The sequence below is a fragment of the Leuciscus leuciscus genome, assembly GCF_965113295.1.
Source record: "Leuciscus leuciscus genome assembly, chromosome: 5".
Taxonomy (NCBI): domain Eukaryota; kingdom Metazoa; phylum Chordata; class Actinopteri; order Cypriniformes; family Leuciscidae; genus Leuciscus; species Leuciscus leuciscus.
In genome coordinates, this window is record NC_138729.1 from 3,920,862 (window position 1) to 3,941,359 (window position 20,498).

At 42.5% G+C, this 20,498-nt stretch overlaps 1 protein-coding gene across 50 annotated transcripts in view; it reads right to left on the reverse strand.

Moving 5' to 3' along the window:
• LOC309499292 (uncharacterized protein) overlaps positions 1-20,498 on the reverse strand; it is a 548,614-nt gene that overhangs the window by 151,527 nt on the left and 376,589 nt on the right. For 42 of the 50 annotated variants that reach the window (XM_082170476.1, XM_082170471.1, XM_082170463.1 and 39 more), the window contains one exon: positions 15,509-15,682. The exons of 4 other annotated variants lie outside the window; for them this stretch is intronic. In XM_082170476.1, coding sequence (XP_082026602.1) covers positions 15,509-15,682 — 174 coding nt within the window. Of the gene's footprint in view, positions 1-1,071; positions 1,246-15,508; positions 15,683-20,498 lie in introns of all 50 variants that reach the window. 4 more of the 50 variants (XM_082170468.1, XM_082170466.1, XM_082170482.1 and 1 more) reach the window with 2 other exon arrangements.

Below are 20,498 nucleotides of genomic sequence, written 5' to 3' on the forward strand. Positions count from 1 at the left end.
AGCGATCTCACGCTCTGATGTTTGTCATAATTCTGTGGTACTGATAGCTATTTTCTATTTCTTAATAAAATTGTTCCAGATGGAACAAATGCTACAAAGAAATTATGAATTATTACACCGGGTCGATCACCACAGAATTTTTGTCTTTTTTTTCCCAAAGAGCCAGAAAGAACAATTATGCTATCGTTAGTGTTTCAGGCAGGTCGTGTGTGGGTGAAATATCGTCCTCAAGAAGATGATTTTTGAAATATAATAAAACACAGTGACGCCGAATAAGCATTTCCCGTATCTGAGAGAAATGTAGCGTTGCGTTGATCTGCCAGTCTCTCTTCAAAGGAAGATTACAAACGGCGAAAGACAATTGATTACACACGTCCACGACTCTGTTATTTTGGTGGTTTGCTTCAGGATGTGAGTACAGGACACTCTTACTTTATTGTCCCTTGTTGGCTGACATTTTTTAATTTGGCTAAAACAATATGGAGCTAGGCCGATATGTTTAGTCTTCCGCTTCTTGATTCTCGCGCCGCATGTTTGGTTGTCATGACAATGACGTAGTTTAGAGCGGCACAAGTTCACGTTCATTTACACTGAACCAAAACAATATCAGAGTCATCTTTGATACTAGGGGCTGAGGTAGATCAGACCCGTCATACTTTAAGTTTGCTTTTATGCGGCATTGTGTCTTTACACAGAACTTTGAGCGACACAGAGCCGCTTTAGAGCAGCCTTAACTCGGCTGTGTAAAGATGCCTATAGAGACAGTTAAAGGGGAAAAGCTGGAAATAACATTAATATTATTTTCACAATCAGTCACAACAGTATGAGCAGAATTAAACTCATATTAAACACAGTTTAAAGTTCAGAGACCTACAGAAACTGAAGCTGAATTTAAGACTCTGATGATCTCAGACACAATATTCACACACACACACACACACACACACACACACACACACACACACACACACGGTGTTACTGAACCTGGTACTTATATTTCTAGTGAGTAAATCAGCCATTTGAACTTTAAATGAAAATATGATGATGAAAATCGTTAAAAACTATTCTTACCATAGTGTCTCCAGTTTATAATGTGGATCATCCTTCAGATCCTTTAACAGCTTCACTCCTGCGTCTCCTAGTTTATTCTCAGACAGATCCAGTTCTCTCAGGTGTGAGGGGTTTGATCTCAGAGCTGAAGCCAGAGCAGCACAACCTTCATCTGTGACACCACAATCACTCAACCTGTAGAGAACAGTGACACACATTAAGCCTATATCCAGAGATAAACATGACACTCAAAAAATAAATAACATAATGCTGTCAATATGAAATATATACAAATATTCATTAGAAACAAGTTGTTAAACACATCAGTTAGGATTAGGGGATTCAATATACAGTTTGTACAGTATCAAAATCATTATTTCTATGGAAAATCCCCATAAAACATGGAAACCCAACGTGTGTGTGTGAATGTGCTTTAATGCTTAATGTATTAGTAAACATTTTAAGGAACGTGTGTGTGTGTGTGTGTGTGTGTGCGCTTAATGTATTTGTAAGCATTTTAAGAAACATTGTGTGTGTGTGTGTGTGTGTGTGTGTGTGTGTGTGTGTGTGTGTGTGTGTGTGTGTGTGTGTGCTTAATGTATTTGTAAGCATTTTAAGGAACGTGTGTGTGCGTGCGTGTGTGTGTGTGTGTGTGTGTGTGTGTGTGTGAGAGATTGCCCTTTCCAAAATACAGCATCTCTTTGCAAACATACATATCCCTAAATGCATCTTAAATGATCTGAATAATAAGACTGTAGGCCTGGTAAGACGCTGGATAGGACTAAATGCACACTCGACAAGAGACGTCCTGTTTCACAGGTCCAGAGAGGGAGGGCTGGGCGTCCCTCATATAGAGTGGGTGTATGTTGCCGCCAGAATAAGCAACCTGTTAAGGATGTTAAATAATGACGACGCAGCCGTGCGTGAGCTTGCCCGAGCCTCACTTCTACTACATCTGGGGAAACGCAAGGTCCCTCTTTCTACATCAGATGATGCCAGCTTCCTCGGGTTCAGAAGAAAATCCAATGGAAAATTGGACACCAACACACCAGGCTTTGGCGTGCGCTCGGACTGGCTGGACCTGAATGACCTCTGCAACCGCGCAAATATCCAACTGCGCTGGAGGAACACAGCAGGACAGTCGGCGGAAGTCAATAAGAACATTGTCACGGATTCAACCATCACGGCAGAGGCAACCATCACAACTGGCGACAACATTCAACTCCTTGACACTCAAAACATCAGAAGGACAATAATCGATCACTTCCATTTGCGTATGATACAGCACTGGACAGGCCTACGCCTACAAGGACAACTGGCCTGCCTGCCCTGTGCCGACCATAACGTATCACACACAGTTCTGAAAAACACAGCCCTACAAGATGACATCCACAGATTCACAATTAAAGCTCGTCTTCAGGTACTACCAACAAAGTCCAACTTAGCAACATGGTTTCCATCTGCACACGAGCCGTTTTGCCTGCAACATCACAGACAAAGAGAGACGATCGCGCACATCCTTAATGGCTGCTCTGCCTACAAAGGACTGTACATCTCGCGCGCCACGACCGTATTGTTGCACTCTTAGTGAAGGAGCTCAGAGACAATGTCAACCTTACCACAATCCATTGTAATGAAAAGATCAAGACAGACTGGTTCTCCCCCCCACACGAACAGTGCGCTACATTGGAAACTGCCATAAATCACTTACCAAATACACCTGACATAGTTGTAATTAATGAACACACCAAAGCCGTTACAATAATAGAAATTGGTTGCTCTTTTGATGTTTACATGGACACCTGCTATGCTTCAAAACTGTTGAAATATAAACCATGGTACAATGTTTTCAATAACTTTGGCTACTCCTGTAAAGTTATTGCCCTCGTTTTTGGCAGTTTAGGCCATGTGCACAAGTTGTGTGTAAGAGGCCTGCAGATTTGCGGACTACATAAGAACAAGGCCAAAAAACTGACGAGATATTGCTCTGTATCAGCAGTAATTGGTAGCCTCTATATATGGAGGCGTAGGTGCCACCTTTACCCTTAATGTGCATAATGGACTGAGATATTGGCTGCTGTTGTACACCTTTCTGTCAAATTTGGATTATGTCATGATATATGCTTATCTATTAATTCAAATAAAGAATTGAAATGTGTGTGTGTTTGTGTTTGTGTTAGCAGGGGAGCAGTGTGTGTGTTGTTATATGTGGCAAAAAGATAAGATAAGGGTTTATAGAAAATCCGGAGCTTCCCACTCCCCACTTTACGACATTAGCCACTTTTGCACTGTCGGGCCGAACGGTTCTCATTGCTTAACCGATCCATTCCATGCCGATCCGGGTCAGCTGGTACAGTTACGGTTTCTTTTTCCACTGTGGGTTTGACAGCAGCCGCTCTTTGGAATGTAACACAAACGCGTCAGTCGTTGCCTTGGTAACGCGGCGGTTTACTGATGATATGAGATGTGAATAGCGATCGCGTTATGGAGAATGATCAGCTATTGCTTTTAATTTTATTATTGCTTTGTTTACTTCACTCAAAGAGCGCGCTTAACCAGCTACAGAGAAACTGGCAGCCAGGCAACAGACAAGTGACCAATCCTGGAGACTTTACTTCACGGATTCTACCAGCACGGTTCGGCTGAGGATTCATTACCATTATAAGAACCGTTCGGCCCGACGGAGGAAAAGCGACTATTGTGGAGGCGTTCATGTGTGTTCAACTCGTAAATACAATCTTTACGAGATAACATGAAGCACCATATGAGTGTTGAGTGACGTAATATCCCTTTCAAGTGGACGTGTGGAAGAGACGTGAGACTGAAAGCACTGAAAGCCCTCGCGCTACTCATATGCTGAGAGAGAGATAAGACAGTAGAGCTGCACGATTCATCTTTAAAATACTGTGATCTCCATTCAAACACCCACACAATCTTCTTCCATTTCGTCTGTCTATTAAACCTTTGACAAAATCATATCACAACATTTTAAATCTGTGTTGGCGCTGCCGCGGACCCAGAGAGAGTTGTCATGAAACAGCTTCAAAAAAGGTCTTTAAAACCTCATAATAGCATCATTATTTCTGTGATACAATAGATCAAATTATCATAGAAGTACTGGGATAAAAGTTTAAAGTTCAAATATAAACACTGATGTCTACGATAGCGATCAAAATAGAGTAAATCAGCCTTTGATAGAAACTTGGCGCTTAAAATAACGCATTTATCGATTACATTATTCCGCCACTAGTTGGCGACAAGTGACTGTTAAAAAATTTATTTGTAATTGAATTATTTAATCAAGAGAATGTAGAACTGTATGATGATTCTGAAATAAAACTCAGAAAGATGTGATGAATTGAATTTGTAAATATAACTTTTACCCATAGTCTAGTGTAAAAAAAAAAGAAATACATTGCAATATCAAATCGCAATATTGTAGAAACGCAATTCTTAAAAATTGCAGTACATATCGTATCCAGCCCTTGTGTGTGTGTGTGTGTGTGTGTGTGACTTTGAGAGAGAGAGAGAGAGAGAGAGAGAGAGAGAGAGAGAGAGAGTGTGTGTGTGTGTGTGTGTGTGTGTGTGTGTGTGTCTGTACAAGTGTGAGATTAATGTATTTGTAAACATTTTAAGGAACTCTAAATATGAATGTAATTAATGTCCAATAAAGGCTGTATTAAAGCACTTAATGACATTTTCTGATTCTCCGTGACCTAATCTAGAGTGAGAACTATTTATGATTAATACGTTGTTAACAAAGCATTATCTGACTCTTTATATAAGAGCTAATTAAACAATAATACTTAGTTAATTACAGTGAACCAAGAATTTGCTATTTGTATATAGTCTCTTAATATATTAACTACAGCTTATACTATTATATACTATTCATTAACTATAAACTAATAGTTTGAAAATGATTTATAAGCGTTGTGTTACTGTATACTTGTGATAAAGTGTTGCCATTATTTCAAACCGGTCGCATTAAGTGTAATTGTTCCTTTTGTATGTGATGGAGTGATTCTTCTTTTTCAAGAATAACACAAAATAAACAAAGTAAAGATGAATTTGACTGATAGCATTATTATTATTATTTTCAAGATTTTCATAGATATGGTGATATATTGTTATTGTGTGTTATTTTGGCCATGATAATCATGAAGTGATAAATCTGATATGGTGACAGCCCTGGTTCAGGTGAAACACACACCACTTCCCTCTTTTCAGCTGCACACACACATTTTGAGGCAATGCTCAAGCTTTTACAAGGGTCTGTTTGCACAAGCATTACAAGACAAGTTGATTTACAGCAAACATTTGTAATTTACAAAAACCTCTTCACTGTATCCTGCATCTGTTGTCTGGTTTGTAGTTCGTCCGGTTTATTTAACTGTTAGTTTTAATAATATAGTAAGATGTAAATGTTCCTCTTCAGGGAGACTCCTCACCGCTGCCTTCTACCGCCGGCAGGATCTGACGGCTCAAGCTGGAGTCTGTCACTGAACAACCGGATGGGGCTTACACCAAAGATATATTGTATAGGGGTGTCCCCGACTATGGATTTTCATAGTCGAATCAGAATCGTCATGTCTTGCCTATAGTCGACTAATAGTCGAATCATGTGTATGGGGGTGGGGCTGGGGGCGGGGCTTTAACGTTTCAAAGCCGCGATGTACAGAAAATCACACAAAGATATAAAAGAAAATTTTTGATCAATAAAACTAAGAAATAACATAAATAACTCCAGAAAGGCCACACTGCAGATTTGCATTTCACATGCAAATCAAATTAAATCTGCTAAATTACCTGTGCGAGCAGGCCAGCCTACAGCACAACATCGATGCACCGAAAAAATAAACAATTAATTTACTAAATTAAATTAGAACAGAATATACCTTTCTAATAAATAAAAATACAAAACGAAATAAATCAGAATCAAGTCACAGGATGAGGAGCAAATGTGTGCAAAATGCCTAAAGTGCAGGGGAACATATATTCAAAACACAAGCCACAAATAGTTAGATTAGATAACCCTGACATATGAATAAATAAAATAAAAATAAATAAATTATTAAAATAACAATAGTAGCCAGAATTTTCAACTTTGTCTTTTTAAGTCAAGTCAAGTCAAGTTTATTTGTATAGCGCTTTTCACAATACAGATTGTATCAAAGCAGCTTCACAGTATTAAATTAAAATAATACAACAAAGTTTGTTTCAAGAGGAATTTATTGATTGATAAAATTAAATTAAATATCCCCAAAATATCCCCAACTGAGCAAGCCAAAGGCAACAGTGGCAAGGAACCGAAAAACTTCATCAAGTGACCTAATGGTGTCCTAAAACTCCATCAGGTGACCTAATGGAGAAAAAAAACCTTGGGAGAACCCAGGCTCAGTCAGGGGCCAGTTCTCCTCTGGCATTTATGAGCTAGAGGCCGGATTGTAGTTTGAACTGTAGGATTATATGAATGCCTGGCTGAAGAGATGCGACTTTAATCTAGTTTTAAACTGGGAGAGCGAGTCTGAGCAACGAACAGTATCAGGAAGACTATTCCAGAGTTTTGGAGCCAAATGTGAGAATGCTCTCCCTCCTTTGGTGGTTCTGGATATCCTAGGTATGACCAAAAGCCTTGAATTTAGTGATCTTAAAGAGCGCGATGGATTATAGGGTGATAAAAGATCCGTTAAATAGACTGGAGCTAAGCCGTTTAGGGCTTTATAGGTCAGTAGCAATACCTTATAATTAATACGGAACTTTATAGGTAACCAATGCAGTGATGATAAAATCGGTGTTATATGATCATATTTTCTTGATCTCGTAAGAACTCTAGCGGCGGCATTTTGGACTAACTGTAGCTTGTTTATTGAGGATGCAGGACAACCAGCTAGTAAAGCATTACAGTAATCCAGTCTCGAGGTCATGAATGCATGAACTAACTTTTCTGCATCAGAAACTGATAGCATATTACGTAGCTTAGCAATGTTTCTAAGGTGGAAAAAGGCTGTTTTTGTAACATATGAAATATGATTTTCAAAAGACAGGTTGCAATCGAGTATAACACCCAGGTCTTTTACTGTAGAGGATAAAGTAACAGGACATCCTATGATGTTAAAGTTGTATTGTGCGAGGTTTTGTGGGCGGTTTTTTGAACCGATAAGTATTACCTCTGTCTTGTCTGGATTTAATAAAAGAAAATTACGGGTCATCCAATCTTTTATATCTTTAACACACTCTGTCAATTTGGAAAATTTTGCGTTTTCATCCGGCCGTGATGAAATATATATTTGAGTGTCATCAGCATAACAATGGAAACTAATTCCATGTTTCCTTATAATATTTCCAAGTGGCATCATATATATTGAAAATAACAGAGGGCCTAATACAGATCCCTGCGGCACTCCATAGTTTACTGGAGTTATGATCGATTTTTCTCCATTTAAATAGACAAAATGGTAGCGGTCAGATAGGTATGATTTGAACCAGCTTAGTGCTTGTCCTTGAACACCAGTATAATTTTGTAGTCGATCTAAGAGTAATGTATGATCTATAGTATCGAAAGCAGCACTAAGATCAAGTAAAACTAGTATTGAGATACAGCCTTGGTCAGAAGCTAAAAGTAAATCATTTGTGATTTTAACGAGCGCAGTTTCAGTGCTATGATGCGGTCTGAATCCAGACTGAAACTTTTCATAGATCTCATTTTGTTGCAAGAAAGAGCCCAGTTGAGCGGACACCACTTTTTCTAATATTTTAGACATAAATGGAAGATTTGAAATGGGTCTATAATTTGCTAGATTATTATGATCTAATTGTGGTTTCTTAATGAGAGGTTTTATAACTGCCAGTTTAAATGTTCTTGGAACATGACCTAAAGATAAAGACGAGTTAATAATATTGAGGAGAGGATCTTCCACTACAGGTAACACTTCTTTCAGTAGTTTAGTTGGTATAGGATCTAATAAACATGTTGTTGTTTTAGATGAAGTGATAAGTTTATTTAACTCTTTTTGTTCTATAGTTGTAAAGCACTGTAATTGTTCTTTCGGGGTGATAATTGAAGCTGAATTATAAGGCGCGATTGAAGATTGAACGTTTACAATTGTGGTTCTGATGCTTTCTATTTTCTCAGTGAAGAAGTTCATGAAATCATTACTACTGAACTGTAACGGGATATTTTGTTCGGGTGACGTCTGTTTATTTGTTAGTCTAGCCACGGTGTTAAATAAAAACCTTGGATTGTTTTGGTTGTTTTCTATTAGTTTGCGGAGGTGCTCAGCCCTGCTTTTTAACTGCAGAAACAACAATAAATGCTAAACTGGAGAGGCAGTCTTTTTAGCTAAAAATGTTCACAGCATCCAAACATAAAATTAGAACCGGCTGAAAAGTTTTGAAATCACTTGTACCTGATCGAGAGAACAAAATGCCTCGGTTACGACTGTAACCTCAGTTCCCTGAAGAGGGAACGAGCGTTGCGTCGAAAACTGACGCTATGGGAACGCTTTGCGTGATGACGTCTTGAAGCACATGTAAAATCAGTCCAATGGTGTGGCGGAACGTCAGAGGCGGGTGACGTCACGTACCAGGAAGCTATAAAAGCCGGCCCGAAACAGAAAACGAAAGCTTCGTAAAGTCTGAAGTCGCGCTGACAGGCATGAAGGAGATATGGCAAGGCGACGCAACGCTCGTTCCCTCTTCAGGGAACCGAGGTTACAGTCGTAACCGAGGCGTTCCCTTTCAAGGGAACTCCTGTTGCGTCGAAAACTGACGCTATGGGAACGTCTATACCAACGCCTCCATAGCTACAAATGTCTGTCCTGTGTGTAATCATGTGAGCAGCACTAAGAAGACAAAACATGAGACCCTGGAGTAGAGTCTAAATCCAGAGAGTAGAACCTGACGAAGGTGTGCGGTGAGGACCAGCCTGCCGCATCACAGACGTCCTGTAACGATACTCCTGATATAAGGGCCTTAGAGGCCGCCATACTCCTAGTAGAGAGCGACCGGACAGCCAAAGGAGAAGGCTGTCCAGCCGCCTCATAAGCCAGTGAGATAGTCTCAACCACCCACTTGCTCATCCTTTGCTTAGACACGGGACCTCCCTTGTTAGGGGAGCAAAAGTCACTTTTACGCCACAGGGCAGCTCTGTGGACATACGCGTCTAACGCCCGAACAGGGCAAAGCAAATTATTCGCCTCCTGGTCCGATTTCGAAAGGGAGGAGGACCTCCAAGTGCCACGAAGGAAACGAGATACCAAGGGGTCTTTCCCCACAGACATTCCACCCAAAGGACTGTGGTAAGCACCTATGGCCGCCACATAGACCTTTAAAGTGGACGGGGTCAGACCTGCAGTGAACCGTTCCTGCAGGAACTCCAGCACTGTACCAATTGGGCAGTGGACTGGGTCCAACCGACGGTCACTACACCAAGAAGTGAATACTATCCACTTCAGGGCATAAAGTTTCCTCGTGGAGGGAGCTCTGGACTGTAGAATGGTCTCAACAACCTCGGTTGAGAGACCTGACTCTATGAGCTGGGCCCCCTCAGAGGCCAAGCCCACAGGTTCCACAGTTCTGGCCGAGGGTGAAATATCGAGCCCTCTGCCTGGGACAGAAGGTCCCTCCTGACGGGTAACTCCAGAGGATGCCCGTCGAGGAGGGACACAAGATCGGGAAACCATACTCTGCCCGGCCAGCGCGGGGCTATAAGAAGTAGATGGACCCGGTCCCTGCGAACTCTTTCCAGAACTCCCGGGAGCAGAGCAACTGGGGGAAAGGCGTACAGACGTAGCCTCGGCCACGTCTGTACCATAGCATCCAGTCCCAGAGGAGCTGGATGCGTGAAGGAGAACCAAAGTGGACAGTGAGACGTCTCTCGAGACGCAAACAGATCCACTTATAATTTCCATATCAGCTCCACCACCTCGGGGGTGGAGCCACCATTCCCCGGGCCTCGGCCCCTGTCTCGACAGAGTGTCTGCTCCTATATTCTGGACCCCGGGGATGTAGGCTGCCTTGAGTGACAGCAACTTCCCCTGGGACCACAAGAGGATATGGCATGCCAGCGCAAACCCCCTTGATATAGGCGACTACCGACGTGTTGTCCGTATGTACTACACATGGTGTCCCCTGAGACCTGTGATAAAGCTCCTCAGAGCCCGGAAGACAGCTAACATCTCTAGGCTATAGAATGCCAGGAACGATGATGGTCTTCCCACAGACCTTGAGATGAGCGACCCTCAGGATCGCTCCCCAACCCGTGAGGGAAGCATCCGTCGTTAGCAGTTTGCGACGACAAGGAGCTCCCAGCACTGGGCCCTGGGACAGGAACCAAGGTTTCTTCCACATAACCAAGACACGTAGGCATCACCGCGTGACCTTGATTGTGCGAAATGGGTTGCCCCTCGGGGAAAAACCCTCTGGTCCTGAGCCACCACTGCAGGGGCCTCATGTGCAGCAGTCCAAAAGGTATCCCGTTGGAAGCTGCTGCCATGAGACCCAACAGTCTCTGGAACTGTTTGACAGTGAGTAGCTGGCCTAGCTTTACACTTCTCACAGCTGCCAGGATGGAATCGAAGCGTGGCGATGACAGGCGCGCCTGCATCGACACTGAATCCCAAACCACGCCTAAAAAAGTGGTCCTCTAAAATGGAGAAAGCACACTCTTCTTGGCGTTCAGCCGTAACCCCAACTCTTTCATATGGGCGAGAACAACATCTCGATGTTGAACCGCCATCTAATGTGACTGAGCTAAAATCAACCAATCGTCGATGTAGTTTGTGATGCGAATACCCCGGAGGCGCAGAGGCGCCAGAGCTGCATCCACGCATTTGGTGAAAGTGCGGGGTGATAAAGCCAGGCCGAATGGAAGAACTCGATATTGGTATGCTTTGCCCCCGAAAGCAAACCTCAGGAACTTCCAATGACACGGACGGATGGAAATATGCGTCCTTGAGGTCTATCGTGACAAACCAGTCCTCGGACCTGATCTGTGGCACGATTTGTCTCAAGGTTAACATTTTGAACTTGAGCTGCATGTACTCGTACAGAACTCGAAGATCTAAAATGGGACGCAATCCCCCGTCCTTTTTTGGAACTATGAAGTACCGGTTGTAAAACCCGGTTTCCCTGTTGGAGGGGGGTACATATTCTATGGCCCCTTTCTCTAAAAGAGTGTTTACTTCCTGTTCCATAACCAGAACCTGCTCGGGGCCCACCACTGTGGGCAGGACCCCCATAAACCGCGGTGGGCGTTAATAGAATTGTATCTAATACCCTTTTTCCACGGTCTGCAGGACCCAACGAGAAACATTTGACAGTAGCTTCCACGCTGTCAAAGATTCTACTCTCTCGAGACTGGTTTCTGGATTTTGTTGCTGTTGAGTAGTCGGTTCGTCGCCCTGTAACGGCGCACCGGCAGGGAACGACCAAACAGACTGCTCCAGCACCCTCCTCAGAGGGGGCGGGCATCCCGAGGCCACTACGTTTCCGGGTGGACCTTGAGATATGTGCTCGCCGGAGACCGCTGCGCCCTGTAACACCGGAGGCGGCAGGGTTGGCAGAACGGTCCCCTGAGGGCACCGAAGAGAGACGGCACCGTATTTTTCTCCTGCTGTTGAGTAGTCGGTTCGTCGCCCTGTAACGGCGCACCGGCAGGGAACGACCAGACAGACTGCTCTAGCACCCTCCTCAGAGGGGGCGGGCATCCCGAGGCCACTACGTTTCCGGGTGGACCTTGAGATATGTGCTCGCCGGAGACCGCTGCGCCCTGTAACACCAGAGGTGGCAGGATTGGCAGAACGGTCCCCTGAGGGCACCGAAGAGAGACGGGCACCGTGAAAAGAGGTGTTAACCGCTCTGCTTCGGGGGGACTACCCTCATTTGTCCTGAGCCCTCAGACATCAGGACTTTTTCCCAGCAGCCTTCTTGGCGGTAATAACGGTCCGCAGATCCGTTTTACCCCTCGAAGACTGCTGGGTTTGAGAGCGCCCTCCGTGTCCCCGAGATTTTTGTGGGGGAGCACGAGAGGACACACTCTGTTTTTGAGTGGCACGATGTTCAGCGCTCTTTTTAGAGGAGTGAGGCTGCTCCCGCTCAGCAGCCTCAATGAAAGAACGGCGGGGGAGAAGTTTTTGTAATGCAGCTGCCTGTTTAGCAGCTTCCTGAGATTTAGCTACCGCACTGTTTACTGCATCACCAAATAAACCAACAGTGGAAACCGGAGCATCTAAGAGAACGTGCTTTTCTTTCTCTTTTATATCGCTCAAATTGAGCCACAGATGCCTCTCAGTGGCCACCAGGGCTGCCATAGACCGCCCGATTGATTTAGCGGTCTCCTTGGTGGCCCTGAGAGACAGATCTGTGGCTCTGCGTAGTTCAGCCACTGTGTCAGGACCAATTCCCCCGCCCTCCTCTAAATCCCCCAATAATTCTGCCTGATAGGCTTGCATAATAGACATCGTATGCAGACACGCTGCAGCTTGACCAGCGGCTGCATACGATTTATGAACCAGAGATGATGTGAATTTTACTGGCTTAGAGGGAAGTGAAGGAGCTTTCAGGGAAGATGCCGTTGCTGGAGAGAGATAGCTCGCAAGCGTCTCCTCCACCTTCGGCATCTCCCCATAACCATATTCTTTATATTTGTGAAAGGAAGAATAGTGGGATGTTTGTGGTGCATACACTCTGTATGAAACCGGTTTTCCCCACGATTTCGACACCTCGGTGTGGAGATCGGGGAAAAACGGAAGGCTTCTTCGCTGAGGCTGTGTACGAGATGGCAGGAAGCGTTCGTCGAGCTTACTTTTCGAACGAACGTCCTGCCTATCCTCTGGCCACTCAATAGATAATCTGTGAACTGCTCTCGTGACAACATCGAGCAATTCCTCAAAAGCGTGAGACTGAGGTGGCGAATCCTCAGACTCAGCTTCAATACTAACAACGTCCAACTCCTCAGAGCTGGACAATTGCAGTATTGGTGCCTCCATCGGGGGTGAAGAAACCGCAGCGCGTGCTTCCACACCCTGATGAGAGGCACTGGATCTATCAGAAGGAGGCTGAGATAAGGCAGAGCCCGTCTCAACATCCACTGATAGATCCATTTGCGAACCCCAGGTCTGTGATTGCCGCCGTGCCTCGGCAGCGGCGGGACCCGAGCCCTGGGGAACGCGATCGGGATTGAACCGAGCCAAGCGGGATCGGAGCGTGCGCAATGGAAGCGCGTCGCAATGCACACAGTCACCACCCTCGAGTGCTGACTGGGCATGCTCCTCACCCAAACAAACAACACAAAGAGCGTGAGTATCACCTCCCGTTAAATAACGCGGGCAGGGATGGACACACACTCTAAACTGCTGCTTGCTCGCCATACTGAATATATATATATAATATAGACAGACAACACCAAATAACAAGGACAGATTCAACACAGAGCGCAACTGAAGACTCAGAAAGCTTTCGTTTTCTGTTTCGGGCCGGCTTTTATAGCTTCCTGGTACGTGACGTCACCCGCCTCTGACGTTCCGCCACACCATTGGACTGATTTTACATGTGCTTCAAGACGTCATCACGCAAAGCGTTCCCATAGCGTCAGTTTTCGACGCAACGGGAGTTCCCTTGAAAGGGAACCAGTCTTTCACTCTGTCTGTCCGTTGGAGTCTTTTCAAATTGTGCGCGCGGATAAAATACATTCTAACGTGAAACCCAGTCTATGCGTGAAACATGTTAACGTTGGCCGGCAGAAGTGCGATCATGGTTTCCCTGATGCTAAATCCAGCCTTGGAGAATATCCTTTCTGATGGTGTACATCCACACTTTAGATTTTCTTATCCCAGATATTGTTAAAGATTTAAATCCTTGCCGCGGAGACGCTCCTCTGTCGGTCACGGATTGAAAGTGAAACTTAAATCTGTCACGGGGTGTTTGGATTTATTCACGCACGTTAAAAAATATTTATTAAAAGCTTCTTTCTTTGCACATTTTTATATAGGCCTACAGCATTATCATAATAGGCTGAATATTAACGTATTGACATAAAAGCTAGTTCTATGTGAAATCAGACATTGAGCGCCCTCATATAGCCAAAGTGGCATGATCCTCGTTTCATAACACTTCTGCGAAGATTCGACCGTGAGATCGGTAGTCGAATCAGGCTCCTCCTATCGAAGCATCGAATCTTCGACTATTCGGGGTCACCCCTAATATTGTATACACTATCTACTGTACATATTAATCCTTATTCACTCCGAGTCTTTATGGTAGAGATGATGACCAAACTGACCCAGCTCTCTGTCCCTAGCTCCATCTGTCAATGGATCACCAGCTTTCTGACAGACAGACAACAGCTAGTCAGAATGGGCAAAATCACGTCCGACAGCCGCACCATCAGCACCGGTGCTCCACAGGGATGTGTTCTCTCACCACTGCTCTTCTCCCTGTACACAAATGACTGCACCTCTAAAGACACCTCTGTCAAGCTCCTGAAGTTTGCGGACGACACTACTGTTATCGGACTCATCCGGAACGGTGACGAGTCTGCGTACAGACAGGAGGTGGAGCAGCTGGCTCTTTGGTGCAGTTATAACAACCTGGAGCTGAACACGCTCAAAACAGTGGAGATGATCGTGGACTTCAGGAGAAACCCCCCTGCACTCCCTTCACTCACCATCATGGACAGCACTGTGACTGCAGTAGAGTCATTCAGGTTCCTGGGCACCACCATCTCTCAGGATCTGAAGTGGGACACTCACATAGACTCTATTGTGAAGAAAGCCCAACAGAGACTGTACTTCCTGCGTCAGCTGAGGAAATTCAACCTGCCACAGGAGCTGCTCGTACAGTTCTACTCAGCTGTCATCCAGTCCATCCTCTGCACTTCCATCACCGTCTGGTTCGGCTCTGCTACCAAAACCGACCTCCGTAGACTACAGCGGATAGTTCGGACTGCTGAGCGAATCACTGGCACTACCCTTCCCACACTCAAAGTACTGCACTCATCCAGAGTGAGTAAAAGGGCTCGCAAAATCACTCTGGACCCGTCACACCCAGCACACTTTCTGTTTGAACTGTTACCGTCTGGTCGACGCTACAGAGCACCGAGCACAAAAACAACCAGACACAGGAAAAGTTTCTTTCCCCAGGCCATCTACCTCATGAACACTTAAATGTTCCCCTACTGTGGAACAAACATGTGCAATACTTCCCTCAGACATTTCATTATAGCACCGTATAACTTTATATATATTTATAATTTATAATCTTTTATTTTTATTTTATTTTATTTTTTTCTATTTTTATTTTTTTTATTTATACCTATGTTACTTGTCACTTGTCTTGTCACTTTATATTGTATGTGTACTGGAAGCTACTGTCACCAAGACAAATTCCTCGTATGCGCAAGCATACTTGGCAATAAAGCTCTTTCTGATTCTTCTGATTCTGATTCTGATGATCTTACCACAGTATCTCCAGTTTACAGTGAGGATTCTCCAGTACAGCAGAGAACAGCTTCACTCCTGCATCTCCTAGTTTATTCCCAGACAGATGCAGTTCTCTCAGGTGTGAGGGGTTTGATCTCAGAGCTGAAGCCAGAGCAGCACAACCTTCATCTGTGACACCACAATCACTCAACCTGTAGAGAACAATGACACACATTAAGCCTATATCCAGAGATAAACATGACACTTAAAAAATAGATAACAATGCTGTCAATATAAATATATACAAATATTCATTAGAAACAAGTTGGTAAACACATCAGTTAGGATTAGGGGATTCAATATACAGTTTGTACAGTATAAAAATCATTATTTCTATGGAAAATCCCCATAAAACATGGAAATCCAACGTGTGTGTGTGTGTATGTGTGTGTGTGTGTGTGTGTGTGTGTGTGTGTAATTAATGTATTTGTAAACAATTTAAGGTTAGGACTGGGAGGAAAATATCGACTCACCAAACTATCGCAATTTTTTGGTTCACAATTTATTATTCCAGAATCAATATTGATTCAAATTAAATTGCTTTAGTTTTGTCCTTGCTTATAGACGAGGTTGACAGAAGTTAGACACTTTTGTTCCAACAGAGGATTTTTTTCCACCATTTCAAGTGGACGCGTGGAAGAGACGTGAGACTGAAAGCACTGAAAAGCCCTCGCGCTACTCATATGCTGAGAGAGAGATAAGACAGTAGAGCTGCACGATTCATCTTTAAAATACTGTGATCTACTCAACGGAGCAAGTCTCCCCCTCTCTCCTCTGGGAGACGCTGAAAGTAGTGCTCAGGGGGGACATTATATCATATACTGCTTTTATTAACAAAGAGAGGGAAAGGAAAAGACAACAGCTAATGGAGATGATATCCAAAATTGACAGTCAATACTCTACTTCTCCTACACCAGAACATTATAAAGAAAGGATTGATCTTCAAACCCAATATAATCTAATTTCATCAAGTCACGCAGAACAGCTTATTCTCCGGTGACAAGGTTTTTTCTATGAGCACGGTGATAAGGCTGGTCGACTTTTAGCCCATCAACTTAAATCTAGGTCATCAGCACAACATATTTCTCAAATTACAGATGATGCTGGGGATTTAACTATAGATCCCCTTACAATTAAGAACATTTTTATGAACTTTTACTCTAACCTTTATAAATCAGAAACCCCTAAGGATCAGTCTAAATTGGCAGGGTTTTTTGACAACATAAATGTCCCCACGATTTCATTGGAACATAAAAAAGACTTAGATCATCCTCTTCAGCTACAAGAAATATGTGTGGCCATATCAGCGTTGCAAAGCGGCAAGGCCCCGGGGCCCGATGGCTTTCCGATCGGATAGGTTCGGATTCGGCCCCAGATTTATAGAGTGGACCCGTCTTCTGTATACTTCCCCAGTTGCTTCAGTGGTTACTAATAAATGGCGATCCAAAAAAATGTCCCTTTCAAGGGGCACGCGGCAAGGGTGCCCAATAAGCCCCCTTTTGTTTACAATTGCAATTGAACCACTTTCTCTAGTATTAAATCCACACCTTCTTTTCATGGTATAAACAGGTGGGGTGTTGAACATAAGCTCTCATTATACTCTGATGACTTGCTTCTTTACATTTCAGATCCTTTATCATGTATCAATGATATTATCAAAATCCTGCACAATTTTGGGACTTTCTCAGGCTATAAATTGAATATTTCTAAAAGTGAATGTATGCCTGTTAACACACTTGCCAAGGCATATGCCTGACTCTGCGTTCCCCTTTCGCTTGGCAAGATCTAGGTTTAAATATCTGGGTATCAATATTGCACATAACTTTAAAGGACTATACGAAAATAATTTTACTCCTCTTTTGATTAAACTCAAATCTGATCTTCAAAAATGGAGGATTCTTCATCTAACCCTGGCTGGTAGGGTGAACTGTGTTAAAATGACAGTTCTTCCAAGATTCTTATATTTATTTCAATGCCTTCCCATCTTCTTATCCAAAGCTTTTTTCAACAGAATAGACAAACTTATATCCAGTTTTATAAGGGATGGGAAAACCCCTAGGATTCGGAAAGAGTTTCTCCAGAAAAATAGGAGTGATGGAGGTTTAGCTCTCTATATTATTACTGGGCAGCTCAAGTTCAAAAGATAGTCTACTGGATGCACTCATCAGGTACCACTGATTGGTGTGAAACGGAATCTGAATCCTGCACAGAAACCTCTTTACAAGCCCTGGTAACATCTAGCCTACCTATTAAAATAGCACAATATACTTCAAATCCGGTTGTCTACTCTTAAAATATGGACTCAGCTACGCCAGCATTTGCAGTCAAGACAAGCACCTCTGCTTCAGAGCCCAATATGTACTAATCATGCATTCCTCCCTGCCAAACTAGACTCTGCATTTAAACAATGGCAAGATAAGGGCATTGCTCAATTTGGTGATCTTTATATTGATGGTCTCTTTGCTAGTTTTAATGATCTGCGTTCCAAATTCAATCTTAGTCAAGCTGACCTTTTTCGTTATTTTCAGATACGACATTTTGTGAATGCCCAAAGCCCATCATTTCCACATATCCCATCTAAGTCTCCTGCAGACTCTCTGTTGGAAGCTCCTCTCCATCTACAAGGTTTTATTTCAAGAATATATACAATTTTCATGTCCTTAAAAAGTGCAGGAACAGACAAAGTTAAAAGTGGATGGGAGGAAGAGCTTGGAACAGTATTTTCAGAGGAGTTCTGGAGCAATGCCCTCCATAGAGTGAATGGTAGTACCTCTTGTGCCCGATTGAGTCTTATACAGTTTAGGGTTTTGCACCATGTGCACCTAAGCAGAACAAGGATTGCCTCTTTTAATCCTACCTATGATAAGACCTGTATAAGATGTCACACTGGAGAAGCGGATCTGACTCATATGTTTTGGACGTGCCCCACACTTACTGTTTATTGGTCAACCATATTTGATACACTCTCTAAAGTATGTAAAGTACAACTGAAGCCATTTGCTATATTTGGTGCTCCAGGTGATGAATCCAATCTGACTCAAAGACGACTAAACATTATTGCTTTTGCATCCTTATTGGCTCGCAGACGGGTGTTATTACATTGGAAATCTGCAATCCCACCTAAAGCATTGCCTTGGCTTCAGGACTTGATGTTATACCTACACTTGGAAAAGATTAAATATTCAATTAGAGGTTCCCATAAATTCTCTTTCGTCTGGCAACCCTTATTATCCTATTTCTCTGCCATAAATGTACTTCCTGGGGAGTAGTGGGATTTACATTGGTATTGTAACTTTTTCTTCTACACACAACTCTCTATATGACCATCTCGTGGTATTTGATGCTCAGATACATGTGCTCCAGGTGTTTTTACAGGTATTTACATGTGTAAATATGTAGGGCTTGTGTTTATTGTTGTATCATTGTTACATCATTGACTGTGGTGTCCAGCTGTTACTCTTCCCCTCCCTTTTTTTCTGTACAATCTCTGTACAAACAATAGCATTTATAGTTGAAATAAATAAACTTTAAATAAATAAATAAATAAATAAATAAATAAAAATACTGTGATCTCCATTCAAAAACATTTTCTGATTCTCCGTGACCTAATCTAGAGTGAGAACTATTTATGGTTAATACGTTGTTAACAAAGCATTATCTAACTCTTTATATAAGAGCTAATTAAACAATAATACTTAGTTAACTACAGTGAACCAAGAAATTGCTATTTGTATATAGTCTCTTAATATATTAACTACAGCTTATATACTATTATATACTATTCATTAACCCTCTGGGGACCAAAAACGCGCCCGCGCGTTTTGCTCGTTTTTTTTTTTAGCAATGAAAAATAAACACAAAATGCTCTGTTAATTTTGATCTTTCATTTTCGTGTAATACATCAATCGATCCTGTTCAGTTTCTATTTTTTTTCTGTATACTCACAATACAAATAAAGTGTTTTGCTTTTTGACAAATAAAGAAAAACTAACATGATGCTATTTCTGCCTTCTCTCTGTCAGTAAACTCCCATTTGAAACGCGTTCGAAAATTATCTATAACTCCGCGAAAATTCAGTCAAACAGGCAAACAGACCCACGGGCATAAAGCTTGAGATCGCAGCTTTTAGATGAAGTAATTTATATAAAAAACAAATATTATCAGCTTCTGTAATCTGTATAAAAAGAGAGCGACTCCAGTCGAGCTCATTAGGAGCCATTCAAAAGTAATTTGACCACGCCCCGGAGAGCGCGTGCTATTCAAACGCAAATTCTGAGAACCATTTCAGTCTGTGAAACGCCCCCACATCAGCTGTAAACAAAGAGGCATAATATAGCCTACCTTATGGAGAAAATTTTCCGTGCTGATATGAGGAGCAGATCCCGCTGAGGAGTGAGGTAGGCTAAGTTATCCTTTCTCAAGTGTTAATGTGGAATAACGTTATGGAATAACGTTGTAGGCTTATGTAAACAAAAAGATGAATCGCGTTTCTATAATATGAATAGCGTTTCTGTGAGATGAATGAAGGGTACATATTTGTAAAGACTGTTTAGCCTAAATATGAATCGCGCGTCTGTGTGTGAAAGAATAAACTGCTTTTACAGTTACAGTTACTGCGTTACAGTCAGGCGAAGTATGAAAGACAACATTTTGTTGACTAGATTTGGGTACAGTTTTTACTGTAGAATATACTGTCACATCAAATAAGCTTTTCTGCTCATATATATAAAATACTATTTTGTCAAAAATAAAGTCATAGACTAAGATGTTCCAATGTTGGCTATATTCAAACTAATGAATACATATGATAAAATGTAGGCCTATAATCTTTTTTTTTTTTTTTTACAAAGAAAGAGTACTTTTTTTGCAGAAATATTGCTGAAATTGTAATTATTGTTGTAATTGTAACCTTTTTAATAAAATAGCAAAACATATTTACAAGATAGATGTAAGCAAAATCTTAAATGG